The 17,373-nt window shown below is 38.7% G+C and overlaps 1 protein-coding gene across 1 annotated transcript; it reads right to left on the bottom strand.

Annotated features, from left to right (window-relative positions):
- Positions 1-931: 931 nt before the first annotated feature.
- On the bottom strand, positions 932-15,028 carry LOC132892570 (torsin-1A-interacting protein 1-like). The gene is made up of 8 exons (XM_060930854.1): positions 14,871-15,028; positions 14,399-14,491; positions 3,913-4,080; positions 3,616-3,798; positions 3,362-3,481; positions 2,610-2,744; positions 2,477-2,527; positions 932-2,394 (listed from the first exon to the last, which is right to left on the bottom strand). The coding sequence occupies exons 1-8, from the start codon at positions 14,944-14,946 to the stop codon at positions 1,601-1,603; spliced, it is 1,620 nt and encodes a 539-aa protein (XP_060786837.1). The 5' UTR covers positions 14,947-15,028; the 3' UTR covers positions 932-1,600.
- Positions 15,029-17,373: the final 2,345 nt, after the last annotated feature.

The raw sequence follows: 17,373 nt of genomic DNA, 5'->3' as shown, positions 1-17,373 counted from the left end.
ATTACTTTTTTTAGAGGAATTTCTGATTATGCATAACTTGCATACTTGTGTGGAAATAATTAGTACAGTTATTTGGGAAAGCCTAACTGACCAGAATTGCTCTTACCTGTTATTGGAATGTTTGTTCTGTTTGGTGCAAACTATGATCTTTACTGTGTAATGTAATGTAGTTTTGGATTCACACTATATGGCCAAAAGTATGTGGTTCTTCCTCCAAACTGTTGCCACAAAATTGGAAGCACACAATTATCTGCCTTTTCGTGCTGGAGCATTACGAGGCCCAAATATGTTCCAGCATCACAATGCCCCTGTGCAAAAAGGAAGCTCCATGAAGACATGGTTTGTTGATGTTGAAGAAGTTGAGTGACCTGCACAGAGCCCTGACCTCAACCCCTCTGAACACCTTTGGAATGAACTGCAACTCTGACCATACCCCAGGCCTCCTCACCCAACAGCAACACCTGACCTCATTAACGCTCTTGCGGCATCGTGGACAAATTCCCACAGCCATGCTCCAAAATCTAGTGGAAAGCCTTCCCAGAAGAATGGAGGTTATTATAACAGCAAAGGGCAGACTACATTGGGAAAGGGATATTCATCTAGTACATATGGATGTGATGGTCAGGTGTTCTTCCAAAACTTGTTTTCTGAATACAGGGAACATTTTAATTGTCCATATGCTACAGATGCACATATCTGGATACTTTCTAAAGATTTATAGGAAAGAAAGAAAAAAAAAAGGTTCATACTCTTAGACAAGACCCTCGATTCAATTTTTACTCTTAGAAAAGAACCTAGCTTTTTCCCCCCTTAAACTGCAGGTCTGATCCAATGAAAATATGGTTTATTCTGCAAGTACATGTATCTCTATTCCAACAAACCAGTTGCCCAGAGTATACAATAACAACAAGAAAAACACTCAACAAGCATATAAAAAATACATTCTCATTTTAATCATTATAAAATTTAATGAAGTGCACAATATTAAGCCAGAACAAGGCTTAAAAACCAACCTTGCCTCAACAAAGTTTGTGCTAAATATAAAGCACTAAAAATAATTTCAGAATATAAATTCAGTCAATTAATCGTCTGGTCCAAGGAGCCGACCCTTACACCTGCAATCCAGTTGAAATTGAGCCTTGTGGATATCCCTGACGACTCTAGCTATTTTGGAGAAAGTATATTAGAGATATAACAAAAATAAGGAGTAAAACTGAATGAAGAATGGATGTTGGTCCTTGATTTATGCTAGGGCAAAACTGCATAACAAAAAATTATATACTGTATTTACATTTTATTTTAAAGAATATTTAACATGGCGTTATTCCAACACTGGTGCCATGACATTAAATACATTACCTTCCAAAGATCCCACACGTTTGAAACAAACAAACAAACAAACAAACAAACAAAAAAATTTATATATGACTCCAGGATAAAGCGGCTAGAGATAATGAGATGAGATTTAGTTTTGACAATATGTTCCAGAGATCAAGAGCACCTTGACTACGTGAACATATCAGCCATTTAGCTGCACAAATACAATTATTACCATCCAGTAGCACAATACTGGTGTGAAAACCCTCAGTTTTTAGAACATTCACTCTCCACAGCCATGCTGTTCAATCTTCTGCTCTGCAGCTACCGGTAGGATGAGATGGGAGATTCTACTCCACAGCCCACTTAGCTTGTCTACATCCATCCGGTTAAACTCAACACTCCTGTCAGAGGAGACAAACTTCTCTTGCAAGTACTCTTGTACCTGCTCTTCCACTTCCTTCAGACCGAGTTGGAAGTCTAACTCAGCAACAGGAAGCATCACAGTGAAAACAAGAAAGACTTTCTTAAATGCTGCGTTCTCATGATCACAGTAGCGGTAGAAGATGAGTGTAGATCCAGGAGGAAGCTCTTCAAAACGGTGAATAACAGCTGCCTGTGTACCACCCTCAAAGGCCTCTTTCAGTGCTTCATCAATGTCCAACTTAACCTGGTCGCTATCTTGTGCACTTTTGCTGGTTCCATCAATATCCAGGACTGAGGAGTTGAGAGCATTCGAAAATGCTGCAGCTAACTGTCGAGCCAGACAGCCCAGAGTCGTCTCAGCACCACGGCCAGACGTTAGGATGACACTCACTGGTTCAGTTGGATCAGTCAGATTAAGGTGGTGTTTAAGACGGATCTCGGTCCTTTTCCAGAGTTCTGGTCGCTGGCTAGGGAATAACGGCTTTAGTTCTGCTAAGTGGGTTTCAAGAGTTGCACTGTCCACCAATCTGTTTTGATGTGTTGTTGTTCTGGATGAGGATGGAAGGTGTTGATAACCCATTAAGCCCAATGCAAGCGAGGCCAGCAGGAACACAGCCCACTGAAGCCACCTGCACACACCCCATGCATCTGCTATAGAGAGAAATAACACCAGTTATCCCTGCATCATCAAATATAACGAAAAACCAAACTGTGTGGAATGGAGAGAGAATACCTCTAGAAGGGGAAGTTGAACCTGCTTTTGTAATGACTGGTTTCCTTACGTCTACAAGGAAGAAACAAAATGTTAAATATTCATTTCTATTTGCACTCAGACAAAGCAGAAGGCTGAAAGCTGAGATGCCTACCTGCATTTAGAAGGTGTACAGACTGTTTTTCAGCAGGAAAATGGTGGTGTGTGTATGGTTTCTTGTGTGTGTATGTTGTGGAACTTTTCACATATGGATACCCATCCCTGCCCTGAAGATCAGCACCAGAAACACCTACAGTAAAAAAAAAAAAAAAGAAAAATACTTATACAACTGTGAAATGAAAGTGCTAATACTGCATTACACAAGCAAGCTAGAAAGCAAAAAAGGTGACCATTTATTCCCTGTGCAACTTCCTAATACTTACATTGACAAGTGAATTGAAATTTCTCAAGTGTATGCAAATTAATTATGATGATTTAAAGTAACGAATCCAAACATCTGACAAGTATATTCAATCATATGTAAGATGTCCAGCACTTATTGGAGCGTTATGAAGAGTTAGGGATTATGTCATGTCTATTCTCGAGTCTCCCAACTTCAGCTGCTACCTAGCTCTCATTCAACTGTGCTTGGTGTGTGTGTGTGCAAAATAATTACCATTATTATAGTTTCATGTTTACCTGTCCGAACAATTTAGACATATTTTAACAAAAGGTAACACAGTGATCTATAAAATTGTAGTGTATATAATATACAGTATATTTATGCACTACAATATTCAGAACATTTAAAAAAAAAAAACACAGGACATCACATGTCTACAAGTGAGAATAGTTGTGGACATTACAAACTGGGAGTTAGATGAGTGACAATGTCGTTTGCTAGTCTGAATGCAGCATGATTCTGACCTCTGGCTTTCTCCTCCATTTTATTCCGATACTCTCTTATGCTGCTCCTCACTGTCAAAATGTCTGTCTTGTTCTCCAGTGGTTTGAGATTGACAGAAGCACGACCTGTTCTGGAGGGTTCTGTGGAGAAACCCAAATGGCCATGAGTAAAAATATGGAACATTCAATGGAAATATATTAAAACAGAAATCATATGTTAGCCTTACACAGAAATGTGTATAAAGTTATATCTTAAAGACAGAATATTGACAAACCTCGTGATAAAATCTGAGAACCATGAACTGCATCTCCACACTCTGACAGTTTGGGCAGCTGTGGTACATGTGACTTTTGAGGTGTGTCTCTCTGCTGCCGTAAGAATGCCCTCATCTCCTCCGTTTCCAGATTCCCTACACGCAGTGATCTGATGACCCCTTCCTCCTGGATGAGAGGTTTTGCTGGCACAGACACACAGACAGCGAGTTTAATCCCTACCTCTCAATAACTCTCCAATAAGTTTCTGACTCAATTGAGCTCAATTTTAATACAAAAAATTATATAAAAAGTCTTACTCTTCACGACTGCCTCACAATTTTCACTTTCATCCTCTGAACTCATGTCTTGGTTCTGATCTTCATCTTCCTCCACATCCATTTCCACCGTATTATCTTGGTCCCCATTCTCATGTCCGTCTCCTGCATCGTTCTCCATCTGAAGCTTTGAAATCTTCTCATGAGATCCTGTTTGAAATATTCATTTGTAATACATTTAATATAATACATATAATGTAAAACATACATTCACTAAGAGAAATCAAATGTATTATATTAAGTCAACTCTAGATTTATTAATAGAGAGAGGTGGGGAAAAGGTTAGGAAAAACATCTTTGAGGTCAGTTAGCTTAATCCAGTGCTGAAAAATTATAGCCTGGGCCCGCCCATCCTAAGTGTGACGCAACACGAGGGCCTGTTGCGAGCTTAGTCTGGCCAGGCAAGCTATCTACAGCTCTTCCAAGCTCCCGAAAAATCAGGAGCCAATCAACTTTGAGCATCTCCAGCGGCCCTGGGTAGAGGCGTGTTCAAGGCAGTGACGTAGTAGAACTGCGACCGGAAGCCATAGATTTTCTTTTTTTTTTATTTCCCAAAACATTCAAAATACAAACAAATAGAGCACCATATATATACAGATCCAAAAACATCAAAGTAGTAAAACACACGCATAGCAATAAAGTAAAAAATATGAACAAGAAAGGGGCTACTTAACTATCTTTACATATGTTAATTGAGTAAATCAAAGTCATCCAAAAAGGATATAAAATAACCAACATCCTTATTTTCAACCAACTTTAAAGATTTGGCAAAAAGCTTGAGGTCATTCTTCCAGTGTGTAACATAAGGTTTAGTTTAAAAAAAAAACGACATTTGTGAATAAAGTGTTTACCTAAAAGTAGTAAATTATTAATACCATATTCAATTTTGTTATTATTTAAAAACACTCCAAATTTAATTTCTTTAATGGATAAAGGGGCAAACTGAATCCCCCTAGACTGTAGCCAAGCCTGAAAATCGATCCAAAATCTTTGTATTAAATCACATAGAAAGAAAAGATGTTCCAAATCCTTCTCCTCTGTTTCACACAACACACATTTACCAGTTTCAAATTTAAATTTCTTCTTAAGAAATTCTTTGGTTGGGTAAATTCTATTCAAAATTTTGAACTGTATTTCTTTCGCTTTGAAGGGAATTAGAAAGGAGAGATATTTAGTTCTAATCTTTTTAATTTCTACTGTTTCAAAATCTTTTAATATGTAATCTCTTTTGACAGAATTAGGAAAGCAATTATTTTGTAAGGAACGTCTTAAAAATTTGTTATTGCACTTTTTATTACAAAATTCGACACCTTCAATCCAAAGTTATCTCAGTCTAGGAGAGATGTCAGAGTACACCATATCCTGTTCCACCATAGTTCAGATTGGTACAGGAATAGCCTTTACGATTTGGTTGTATTTTCTTTTTGTACATTGAATCTGAAATTTCTGACAGAAATGACCATGTTGTAAAATCTGTCCATCATTCATAAAGTGAGCAATAGCCCACACACCTTTGGAAAACCATTCCTCAATAAAAATAGATTTTCTATTAACCAATATATACCTATTATTCCACACTGGGCTATTATGAGGGGTAAAATTATGCTTAAATATTATTTTCCAATAAAGGAAGACCTGTTGATGAAAGTCAGAAAGTGTCTGAGGAAGTTTATTTAACTCAAAATCACATTTTAATAGGAAGTCGATTCCACCGAGCTTATTGAAAATGAGGTTGGGTATGTAATACCAGATAGAGTGACTATTATTTAGAAAAGACTTTAGCCATTTAAGTTTTAGTACACCGTTCATGATGTCAAAATCTATTGCATTTCCCCCTCCCTCACCATAGAGTTTGATTAGATCATCTTTACCTATATAATGACGTTTGTTCTTCCAAATGAAGTTAAAGTTTAATCTATTAAATGTTTTTATCATTCTTTTTGAAATAGGGAGGGAATACGCAGGATAAATTAATCTAGAGAGACTCTCCATTTTGGTCAGTAATATCCTGCCAAAGACAGTGACATCTCGCTTTAACCATCTATTTAAGATTAGTTTACATTTGTCAACATTATCAGATATATTTGCTTTGTCCCGAATATTACTATCTTTTGTAATGACTATACCCAAGTATTTCACCTCTTTCTTCACCTTTATATTGTACAACGATTGCAAGGGATGGTCTTTTAAAGCAAATAGTTCACATTTATTCAAGTTTAGTTGCAGGCCTGAGGCTTTAGAAAATTTAACAATAATTTGTTGAGCCAAGGGAATTTGATGTTTATTCTTTAAAAAAAAGGGCTGTGTCATCAGCTAACTGACTAATTATTAATGATTTACCCATGACCTCAATACCAGCAATATTACTGTTTTTAATTAAAATGGCGAGCATCCCTGCAACCATTATAAACAGCAAAGGTGAGCTTCCACAACCTTGACGAATGCCCCTTTTGATGCTGAATCTTTTGCATGTTCTGTGGCCTAAAGACACTGAGCTATTTATATTGTTATAGAGCATACCAATTGTATTTCTAAATTTTTTTCCAAATCCAAATCGTGTGAGAGTTTCTAAAATAAGAGGATGCTCTACAGAGTCAAATGCCTTATAAAATCTAAGAAAAGAATAAAACTGTCACTCAATTAAATCACTATAATCAATTAAATCTAAGACAAGTCTAATGTTATTATGAATATTCTTTTCTTTTAAAAAACCTGATTGTGTCTCACTGATTATATCTGACACCCCATGTTTAATTCTTGCTGCAAGTGAGCTAGAGAAGATTTTGTAGTCTGTATTTAATAGTGTTATGGGTCTTAAGTTATCTAATTGCCGTTTATCTTTTCCTGGTTTAGTAATTAAGGTGATTATCCCTTGTTTCATACTTGTCATTAGTTCTCTATTTTCCATAAAATCTAATAATGCTTTAAATAAAATTTCTCTCACATCCTCCCAAAAGAATTTGAAAAAATTAACTGTGAGCCCGTCTGACCCTGGGGACTTATTTGATGTCATTTTTCTGACAACTGCATCTAATTCTTCAATTTTAAGGTCGGATTCACAGAATTCTTTAAATGAACTATCAATCAATCTGTGGAATCAAATGACCAATTTTATCAAAAAAAAAGCATCACAATCTATTTGGGAAAAGTGAGAAGAGTACAATTTAGAATAGAATGTATAAATCTCATTTTCTAAGACTTTGGGATATTTACATTCTTTATCATCAATTAATAGGCTAGATATAAAGTTTCTTTTTGTCTACTTTTCTCCAGGTTGGAAAAATATGAGGAATTTTTTTCTCCAGCTTCAATCCATTTAGCACAGGATCTTACAAAAGCTCCCTGTGCTTTATTCAGATAATGTTGATCTAATTGAGTTTGCAATTCCATAAGTCTACTTTTTTCTTGCATAGTCAGATTGCTTTGACAGCAGCATTCACTTATTTCTTGCAGTAACTTACTTTCACCTTTGTTTTCGAATTTGGTCTTTACTAAACTGAATACTTCTCTAATTTTAAATTTTATAAATTCCCATTTATTGATATACCCTACAATCGAAACATTAGCCAAAATATCTTTAATAATCCTTCTAACTATATTACAATAGTCTTCATTTTGTAAAAGTTTAGCATTAAACTTCCAATAACTCTTCTTATTGACTTTCCTTATTTCAGGTTCAAAATTCAGCTCTATAAAACAATGATCTGAAAGAGGTGCATTTGAAATCAAAGCTTTTGAGGTTTGATTAAGTACCCTGTCACTTCCCAACCAAAAGTCAATTCTAGATTTAGATGCCCCATTTGGTTTAAACCATGAAAAACACTGAAGCCCTGGATTCATTGCTCTCCAAACATCTGTTAAATTATTATTTGCCATAAAGTCACAAATTAAATTGTTATATTGGGGTCTGCTAGTTCTTGAGGGCCACCTGTCATGCCACTCATTCGGTGTCATATTCCAATCACCCCCCATCAGAATGTACTCGGTAGGATATCGACCTTTTAGTTCTGAAATACTATTTGTTATTTCTTCCAACATTATTTTGTTCTGATTGTCATTGTTATACCCGTATACATTAGTTAGAATGACAAACAAACCTTCAACTTTCGTTACAGCAATCAACCAGTGTCCATTCGTATCAGTGCAGTGTGTCATGATATCTCCAGGAAAGTTGTTGAAACATATAGCCACACCTCCCGATCGTGATGAGCCGTGGCTGAACAGGATCTCATCACCCCATTGGTTTGTCCAAAAAGTTGTATCACTGTCTGAAGAATGAGGGCGTATTCACACCTCCGTTGTTTGGTCCGGACCAAACGAACCAAATTTCCCTTGGTCCGGACCTTTTGGGTTGGTCTGAATACAAACTACCGAACTCTGGTCCGGACCAAACAAGCGGACCGAGACCGAGCTGCAAGGTCGGACTTGGTCCGGACCAAAGAAACCCTGGTGCGGATCTTTTGGAGGTGTGAAAACAGACCAGACCTAATCTGACAGTTTTGCTTTTTTGTACCTCGGGAGCTTCTGTCGTTTGTCGAGCATTATGGGAAACAGAGTCTTGACACTCCACCGCAAAATGCAAACACTGTTTCGGTTGTCAAGGGTCGTTCAGTCACCAGTGGTAGGCGAGTACAAAAAATGAGTAGGGGGCAAACGTGGGCCGAGGAAGAAACGCGTACCCTTGTGGATATATGGGCAGATGTCCACATATCTGAGCTTTTGGAGAGAACACACAAAAATGCCGACGTGTTTGCTGTATTCAGTGAGAAAATGAAGGAGAAGGGGTTCACGCGCTCCCCAGAACAATATCGGCTAAAAGTGAAGAAACTCCGTCAGACCTACATTAAAATCAGGGACATTCTTTCAAAAAGTGGCAGTACTAGCGACGCAAAAAAGAAATTCATCTATTGCGTGAAGAGCCAGAACTGTCACAGCATGATGTGTGCTCATCAGCGCTATCCTCCGTAGCCGCCTTGCCCTTTGTCGTCGTCGTTGATAAATTACTTGTACAACAGCATAGTAATCGCACAATTGTGAAAACAGTAAAAACTGGAAAAAACATATAGCTTTGATGACATTAAAAAGAATAACAGCACGGAAAGCCTCCATGACTACTTTTGAACTTAAACGCTTTGTGCGCGTGTCGTCTCTGACCAATAGCTGAACGACCTCAGGGTGTGTGGCTTTGTTGACAGATTTTGGTCTGCTAACTAAATTGTACAGTGTGAAAGCGAACCGCACCAAAATGAAAAAAAAAAACACATTTGTTTCGGACCAAAGCAAGTGAACTATCGAACTATCCTGGTCTGAATACACCCTTAGTTTCTTGTAGAAATACACAGATTTTCGACCTTTGCAATATAAAAATAAAGCCTTTCTTTTAACAATTTCTTTCAAGCCCCTAACATTTAAAGAACCAAATAAAATATTAACATTTATCATGAACTATAAAGAATTATAAATTTACTCCACGTGTGAAAAGGAAGGAAAAAAAAAGGTAGAAAGGTTGAGCTCCTCAAACCGCTCACTAATTTCCACTGTTTCAATTTTTGGCATATTTAGTTCACTTGTTTATCTTCAATTTTGCGCCCGTCGATGAATCCGTGGGGACCTCGAAAGTAGGCCCGTTTACCTGCACGTCTTGCCTCGTCAATCAAAGGCCATAGGCGCCTTCAGTCTTCCAGGTCCTCTTGCGGTAACATCTCTGTGAAGCTAACGCCTTCTCGTTTGTAGACTGATGAATCCTTGCTGCGTTTCCAGATTTCCTCTTTGATTCGTCTTTGAGTGAAGAGAACAACAACATTTCTGTTTCTGCCATCTGCTCGTTTTCCTAATCGGTGGACGATATCCACTGCCTCTTCCAACTTCAGCTCCATAGTAATCTTCTGGAGGATTTGTAAAACATTTTCTCTGATGTTCTCGTCTTTGGTTTCTTTCATACCTTTCAATCGTAGGCACCATCTCATTCTGTATCGCTCTTGCTCCCTCACTCTTTCTTTCAAATCTCTGTTTTCTTTGAGCAGTTGTTCATTTTTCTTCTCCAGTTGGATAACTTTGTTTTTGCAATCCTTCACTTCTGCAGCGTTAAACTCTACTGCCTTTGCCAAACTAGCAATCATGGCGGCGCTCTGTCTATTTTGTTCTTTAATGTCCTCCAGCTGTGCTTCACATTTCTTCTCTAGCCCCAAGATAGCTTCGAGTATTTTTTGGTTGGAGATGCCATCTCCTTCCTCCGCTGGCTTGGACCTTTTCTCCTCTGGTGGTTGTTTTGAAGGAGTTGGGGGCGCAGAATCTTCTCCCCTCTCCCGTTTCTTTAGCCCTGCGTTAGCTAGCTCCACATTAGCATAGTCGTGTTCAACTTCTATTATTTGCGACTGCATTTTGCGGTTGGATTTCGAACGTGCTAATTGAAGTTTTGTCGGTTTAATCAGCTTCTGTACGTCCATTGTTACATTTCAAGAGGAAAATAACACGTTTTACAAACAAATTTTGCAGGTTTTTTCGGAGCTCCTACAAAACACGACTTACCAGTCCGCCATCTTGGTGCCTCCCTCCGGAAGCCATAGGCCAAGTTTACATTAGACCGTATCGGTCACGTTTTCTTCGCGGATGCACTGTCCGTTTACATTAAAACGCCTGGAAACGCCGGGAAACGGGAATCCGCCAGGGTCCACGTATTCAATCCAGATCGTGTCTGGTCCGGTGCTGTGTAAACATTGAGAATACGCGGATACGCTGTGCTGAGCTCTAGCTGGCGTCGTCATTGGACAACGTCACTGTGACATCCACCTTCCTGATTCGCTGGCGTTGGTCATGTGACGCGACTGCTGAAAAACGGCGCGGACTTCCGCCTTGTATCACCTTTCATTAAAAAGAGTATAAAAGTATGAAAATACTGCAAATACTGATGCAAATACTGCCCATTGTGTAGTTATGATTGTCTTTAGGCTTGCCATCCTTCCACTTGCAAGTGGTAAGTGATATGCACTGGGATCACACACACAGCGGCTCAGTCCCGAATCACTGCTCGTGTGCTATACTCGCGTGCTCTGTGAGCTGCGCAGGGCCGGAGTGCGCACCCTCCAGAGGGCACTCACTGTTCAGGGTGGAGTGATTTGGAGCGCAGGATGCCTGCGGAGCCGAGCGTATCCGTGTATTGGTGTTGCTGTGTGCACGCGAATCGTGTATTGGTGTTGCTGTGTGCACGCTAATCATTTTAAAAACGTTAATCTGATGATCCGCTGATACGGTTTAATGTAAACCCCACCATAGATTGTTTACAGAATCTATGCCGGAAGCGCTTCATTCACGAATGCTGTATTGAAAGCATTCAACGGGAAGTTCTCATTGAAAACGGAGCAAAGAGTAGCCCTGGAGGTATTTATTGAAAGGAAGGACGTTTTCGCCTTGCTTCCGACCAGCTTCGGTAAGAGTTTAATAATAGGATGTCTATGGTTTAATCTACCAGTTAGCCCCGTCGCGTCACATACGTCAGAGGAAAGAGTGATGTGATTGGTTTAAGCTTCGTCACAGCCTTTTCTGGCTTCGACCAGTAGCAAACTGAGGCATTTCAGGGAGGCGGGTCAACCACGCACTTTGGGAAACGGTTGGGCTTAATAGCTTTGCCAGACCAAATGCTCGCAGAGCTTTGAAGTCGCGTTAGCCAGACTAGAAAAATTAAGCTTTCATCGAAGTTAATTTATTTAAAGATTTTTTGAAAATCCTTGTTAAATTTTTTTTTTTTTTACTGGCTGCCCTAGATATTCTTCAGCATCAGAGGTCATCCATGACTTCCCATTTTACTAGGGTATAACACAACGGACAAATTCCCTTTGTCATTCATTAACATAAAGAAGATTAGAAAATACACAAACAAAAAGTGATGCGTGTTGCCCTTTGTAAATAAGGCAATGTCGATAAAATGCCTGAAAAGTCCAATATCCACTGATAGGTAAACAATTAAGAACTTTAAAACAACTAGAGCTGTCAGGAACCTGTCTGGAAGAGTACTTGAGTGTATTTTGCCCCCAGGAACAGTGAGGATGATGGTTAGAGAGGCAAAAATTTCTCGGTGGATGATTGGCAGAAGCCGGGCGGCACAGTGATGTAGTGGTTAGCACTGTCACCTCACAGCAAGAAGGTTCTGAGTTCAAGTCCAGTGGCTGACAGGGGCCTTTATTTGTGGAGTTTGCATGTTCTCCCCATGTCTGCATGGGTTTCCTCAGTCCAAAGACATGAAGCTAGGCTAACTGGTTGCTCTAAATAGGCCATTTGCAGGAATTGGTCACGTGTCAATTTTCCCCATAGCAACAAGCCCGTGGTGGGCAAGATAACTTGACGACATTCCTTGACAACCATAAGCGTTTGACTGGCGATGCGAAGCAATCCATTTCTATAATAGCTGTTTTTTCCTTTTCTACTGTCTTTTTTGACCCGAATTTTCATGTATACTTGCAAAAGTTTGTGGTTTTAACCTCTGTCGTAAGTTAAAGCGAATCATTGGCCATAAAAGAGTGTTTTTTTGGACTCAAATCGGTCACCGCCGAAAGAAATTCATGTGCGAAATGGCGGATTTCTCAGGTATGTTTATAACTTATAATTTCTCCCTTTCTACCTTTATAATTCGCTTAATGTGTGAAGATTCTTGAAAATAAATACAGATAATATAAATACAGATATATCCACCATTTCGCACGTGAATTTCTTTTGGCGGCGACCAACTTGAGTCCAAAAAACTCTCTTTTACGGCCAATGATTCGCTTTAACTTATGACAGAAGTTAAAACCACAAACCTTTTCCAAGTACGCATGAAAATTCGGGTCAAAAAAGACAGTAGAAAAGGTAAAAACAGCTATTATAGAAATGGATTGCTTCGCATCGCCAGTCAAACTCTTATGGTTGTCAAAGAATGTCAAGTTAGCTTGCCCACCATGGGCTTGTTGCTATAGGGAAAACTGACACGTGACCAATTCTTGCAAATGGCCTATTGCCCGTGTGTGTGTGTACAAAAAGGAATTCTGAACACACACACAGAATTCTGAACAGAACTCTGGCCAAACCAACCAAACATGGCAGTGATGACGACGATTGGTGGAAGATTAGCAGAAAATGGAAGCATTTAGGTATCACCAAGTATCCAAATCCACAATCGGACACCACCTCCATGTCAACAAACTATTCTTCTCAAAAGGTGTACCAGTAGAAAAGTTCTCTCTTTCATCCTATTACAAAAGTAAGCACCTGGAGTTTGCTAAATTATACACTTGGCTAGAATGATGTACTTGATACATCACTGTAGATGTTCTTTGGTCACATGGGGGGGGGGGGGGGGGGGGGGACCCAGAGCTTTTTTTTTTTAAAACAAACAAACATATTTAATGTACATTTGATACAAGAAAAAGGATGGTTATACAAAAAGAACCCAATCCCTACTATTAAGCACAGTAAACATCGGTGAGGTTATGGATCTGTTGTTATTCCAAAGGAAATGTGTTAGGATACGTGGCATCATGGCCCCATGAAGGAGAGTACAAATCTGGCTGCCTATAACTGGGTTGTAGATGCCAATTTCAGCCAGACAAATGTCCAAATCAACACAAAAATGGTTTAATAACCAAGTTTTGACATGACCGTCCCATTCCTGAAGACACAAATCCATACGAGATGACCAATAATTGTGCTAAATATTATTTTTATTTTCTTAGAATATAAATATTGAAGGGGCGGCACGGTGGTGTAGTGGTTAGCGCTGTCGCCTCACAGCAAGAAGGTCCGGGTTCGAGTCCCGGGGCCGGCGAGGGCCCCTCTGTGCGGAGTTTGCATGTTCTCCCCGTGTCCGCGTGGGTTTCCTCCGGGTGCTCCGGTTTCCCCCACAGTCCAAAGACATGCAGGTTAGGTTAACTGGTGACTCTAAATTGACCGTAGGTGTGAATGTGAGTGTGAATGGTTGTCTGTGTCTATGTGTCAGCCCTGTGATGACCTGGCGACTTGTCCAGGGTGTACCCCGCCTTTCACCCGTAGTCAGCTGGGATAGGCTCCAGCTTGCCTGCGACCCTGTAGAACAGGATAAAGCGGCTAGAGATAATGAGATGAGATAAATATTGAAACCACTTTACATTATGGGATGGATTAGAGAGCTGACATGTGAATAGCACCAACAGTCAGAAACTTATCTAGTGTTTATACTGTTTGTGTTTAGTCTGTCTAGTTCTTATCGAGAGTGTTTATACTGTTTATATTGTTTGTTTGTTTTTTCAATTATTCTATATTTATTGCATTGCCTGTTTGCACCGTGGGTCAGAGAGGACTGAAATTTCATCTGTGCTGTATGTCGAGCATGTATAGCATATTTGACAAAGTTGACTTGACTTATTTGTATACCTACAAAGTAAAGGAGTGCACATTATATGCTGAATCAACAAGCACAGAAGAAGGAAAATGAATCTAAAATCTTTTCACTCATCTCTACCTTCATCTGTGCCACACTCTTCATTGCTGGTAAGAACTGTGACGTCTCTCTTCCTCTTCAGCGCTCCTCTGGCTCTCAGATCAACTGCAAAGACTTTTCAACACAAAAATCCCCCAAGTGTTTATTTACTCAGATGAATCAATAATACCTGCTAGCTTTCGCCACAAAAATTGCGTCTTGTGCTCCCCCCCCATCATCTGTACAAGTTTAGCTTCAGCGACTGTAAAACGAAAGTAACTGCATTATTTTGCCAGTTGCCCCGCAGAGCCCTTTATATTTCTTTCTAATCGTGAAAGTATCGTTAAATATATCAAGACCAACCGTTTAATCCAATTACTCAAAACATCTAGCGCTTTAATAAGCAGTAGTGCCGCCAGTTTACATAAAGTTCAGATTCAGGCACAAACTACAAGCAAGCTAAAAAGCTAATAGGCAACCATGATAATTTTGTTGATACTCTGTCCAGACAAACCTTTATTCGGCGATTTTCTGGTGCTTCTTCTCAAAATAACACTTCCAGAGTGTCTTTCTGAATCGACACGATCCATCTGAGTCACATGAAATCAGACCACTTTTAATAAACAAAAAACAAACTTAACTTCCTCCGAGACAACTAACTACTGCTGAAAGGGAAGTAGGAATGTTTTCTGGGGACACATTTGCGTGAACACCAGTCATTTCCGGAAACAACATACGGTACGTCAGGCACTGATCTCCAAATGTATAAACTACATAGCCTACGAAAAAATAAAGTAGAAAGGAGGTTGAGTTGGGTTTGGAACGAAGAGCAAAACAGAATACACATGTGCATCAGTGAGAATGGGGATGAGAGATGCAAGGTGTAAAGAAAGTGGGTGAATTCAAGTACCTGGGGTCAACTGTGCAAGAGAGTGCAGGCAGGGTGGAGAAGGACATACATGTCAACCTTTAGTTACCCATGCCCTTACAAAATCTGTCCTTTTCCCTTACATACACCCATGAGGCCTTATACACGAGAAAAAATTCCAATCTATAATCCAAAGCACCGATTGTTTTATTCCACATTATACACTCCCATTGTAATAAGCATATTTATCACACTGCATCAAGTTAAAGGGATCAAATAAGCATGGACTGAATAAAAAGAAATTTTAGATCCCAGAGAAAACTGAATTAAAAAGGACTATGTACAGTCAAGTAAACAATTATCTACAAAAGAGAATGACTGAACTATAAACTTAATTATTTAATATACATTGTATCAGTAATACCAGAATTATTGATGTAAATTTTGCAAATAAAATGTATTAATATTAAATAGTTCATAAAAATACACAAAGTTCTATTTGACAAGTGTTGACATCACCTATAATATTATATTCCACCAAAGAAAATTACTTGAAATATAACAGCAGTACTAAGTAGGTATGTTAATGAAAATAGTAGGTTACATGTAATAAATTATATATAATCATGTCAAACAGTAAATGAAGGTTAGTAAAAGTTCCATTTGAGAGAAAAAAAGTGTTGACACCACAAGCAGTGTTAGATCCAACTAAAGATGACTGAACCACATCAAGTATATTATGTAAACAAGGATAAGTGAAAATATTAATAAATTATGACGTTAAATTGAAAATCTTCCCAGTAATTTATAACAAGAATTTAAATCTTATTCCTTTTTGGAGTGTTCTTTGTTGTACAAAGATGTTGCAGATTTGGCACTAGCTATATCATCACTGCTTGGGTAGCAGTTGTAGCTCCTCATCACAGTTCATTTTAATTTGCAGATATGCAGTTAATGTGTCTGCAGCCAGATTTTTTCTGTACTCAGGATGAATTTTCCTAACCAATGAAAAAGCCCTCTCACTATCTGCATTGCTATGTGGGAGGCACAGCAAAGCAGTAAAAAGTTGTTTCAGCATTGGAAACCTGGCAACACCCGGAGCAGTTTTTACATCGAAGACCTTTCCCCAATAAGCATCTATTATTTTCCTGGTCAATAAAAGAAAATCAGAGCACGGCAAACATGTAGATGGTGTTAAATTGCTTCCATCCCCTACTACACATTTTAGAGACAGGTTACTAATGGTCGTTAGCACCATTACTCTTCATTCAATACTTTTCCAGTTTACTGACGACTGATGGTAGTAACAAGTGTTGGTCATCTGTGTCTACATGTAATGTCTATCAGCAATTAAAATGTTTAGGGAAGTGAAACCAGAAATCACCGGGTAACTACAGTTGCCGTTGTAGAGTGGGGGAAAAGCCCCCCTTAAGGAAAATTCAGTTTTTCTCCAAGTTGAAATGAACCATGTGTTTAGTTTTAATCATAGTTTTTGACAACAGTGACATGAACAATAATGCCACCTAAAGTTTGCCTAAAGTTAATACTTAAATTTTTTTTTAACAAAAACAAACATTGTGCCAAGGGGGCCTTTTATCCCCCCAGTGGGGTAAAAGGCCCCCTGAGGTGGGGCAATAGGCCCCCTCACTCAAAAAAAGCTGTTTGGATAGCAAAAGTGTTTACTTAAGCCTATAATGTGAAAGAAACAAGAAAATATCCCTGAATTAATGAATAGATGCATTATTTTATTATATTTCGCATTTTAATTTCAATTTTTTTTTTCAATTATTTTTAATATTAAGTTCAAATTACTTGCTTTACTCAACCAGGTAAGCGAGATGTTATTAAAAACTATGTATCTTCTATTCAGAAATGTATGAAATACAGTAATTATGATAAAAGGAAACGATGCCCCCTGGGGGCCATTTACCCCACAGAATACACTTTTACAAAAAAGGGTCTTACTTTCAAAATGTGATTCAACTTTTTATACCTAATGTATTTTTTTTAACGTATTGACTTGTCTACTCATACCACATACACAGCTGTGATATCTGACGAAATAGCAGCTATCTAAATACAGTTTTACTGATATCTGAAAATTATATCACTTACCATGAAATTTGATTTCTCTCCGCTGCGTTGCTGA

Source organism: Neoarius graeffei, chromosome 10 (assembly GCF_027579695.1).
Source record: "Neoarius graeffei isolate fNeoGra1 chromosome 10, fNeoGra1.pri, whole genome shotgun sequence".
NCBI classification, from domain to species: Eukaryota; Metazoa; Chordata; class Actinopteri; order Siluriformes; family Ariidae; genus Neoarius; species Neoarius graeffei.
The sequence above is the reverse complement of the archived record's forward strand: the minus strand, read 5'-3'. Positions and strand labels throughout refer to the sequence as shown.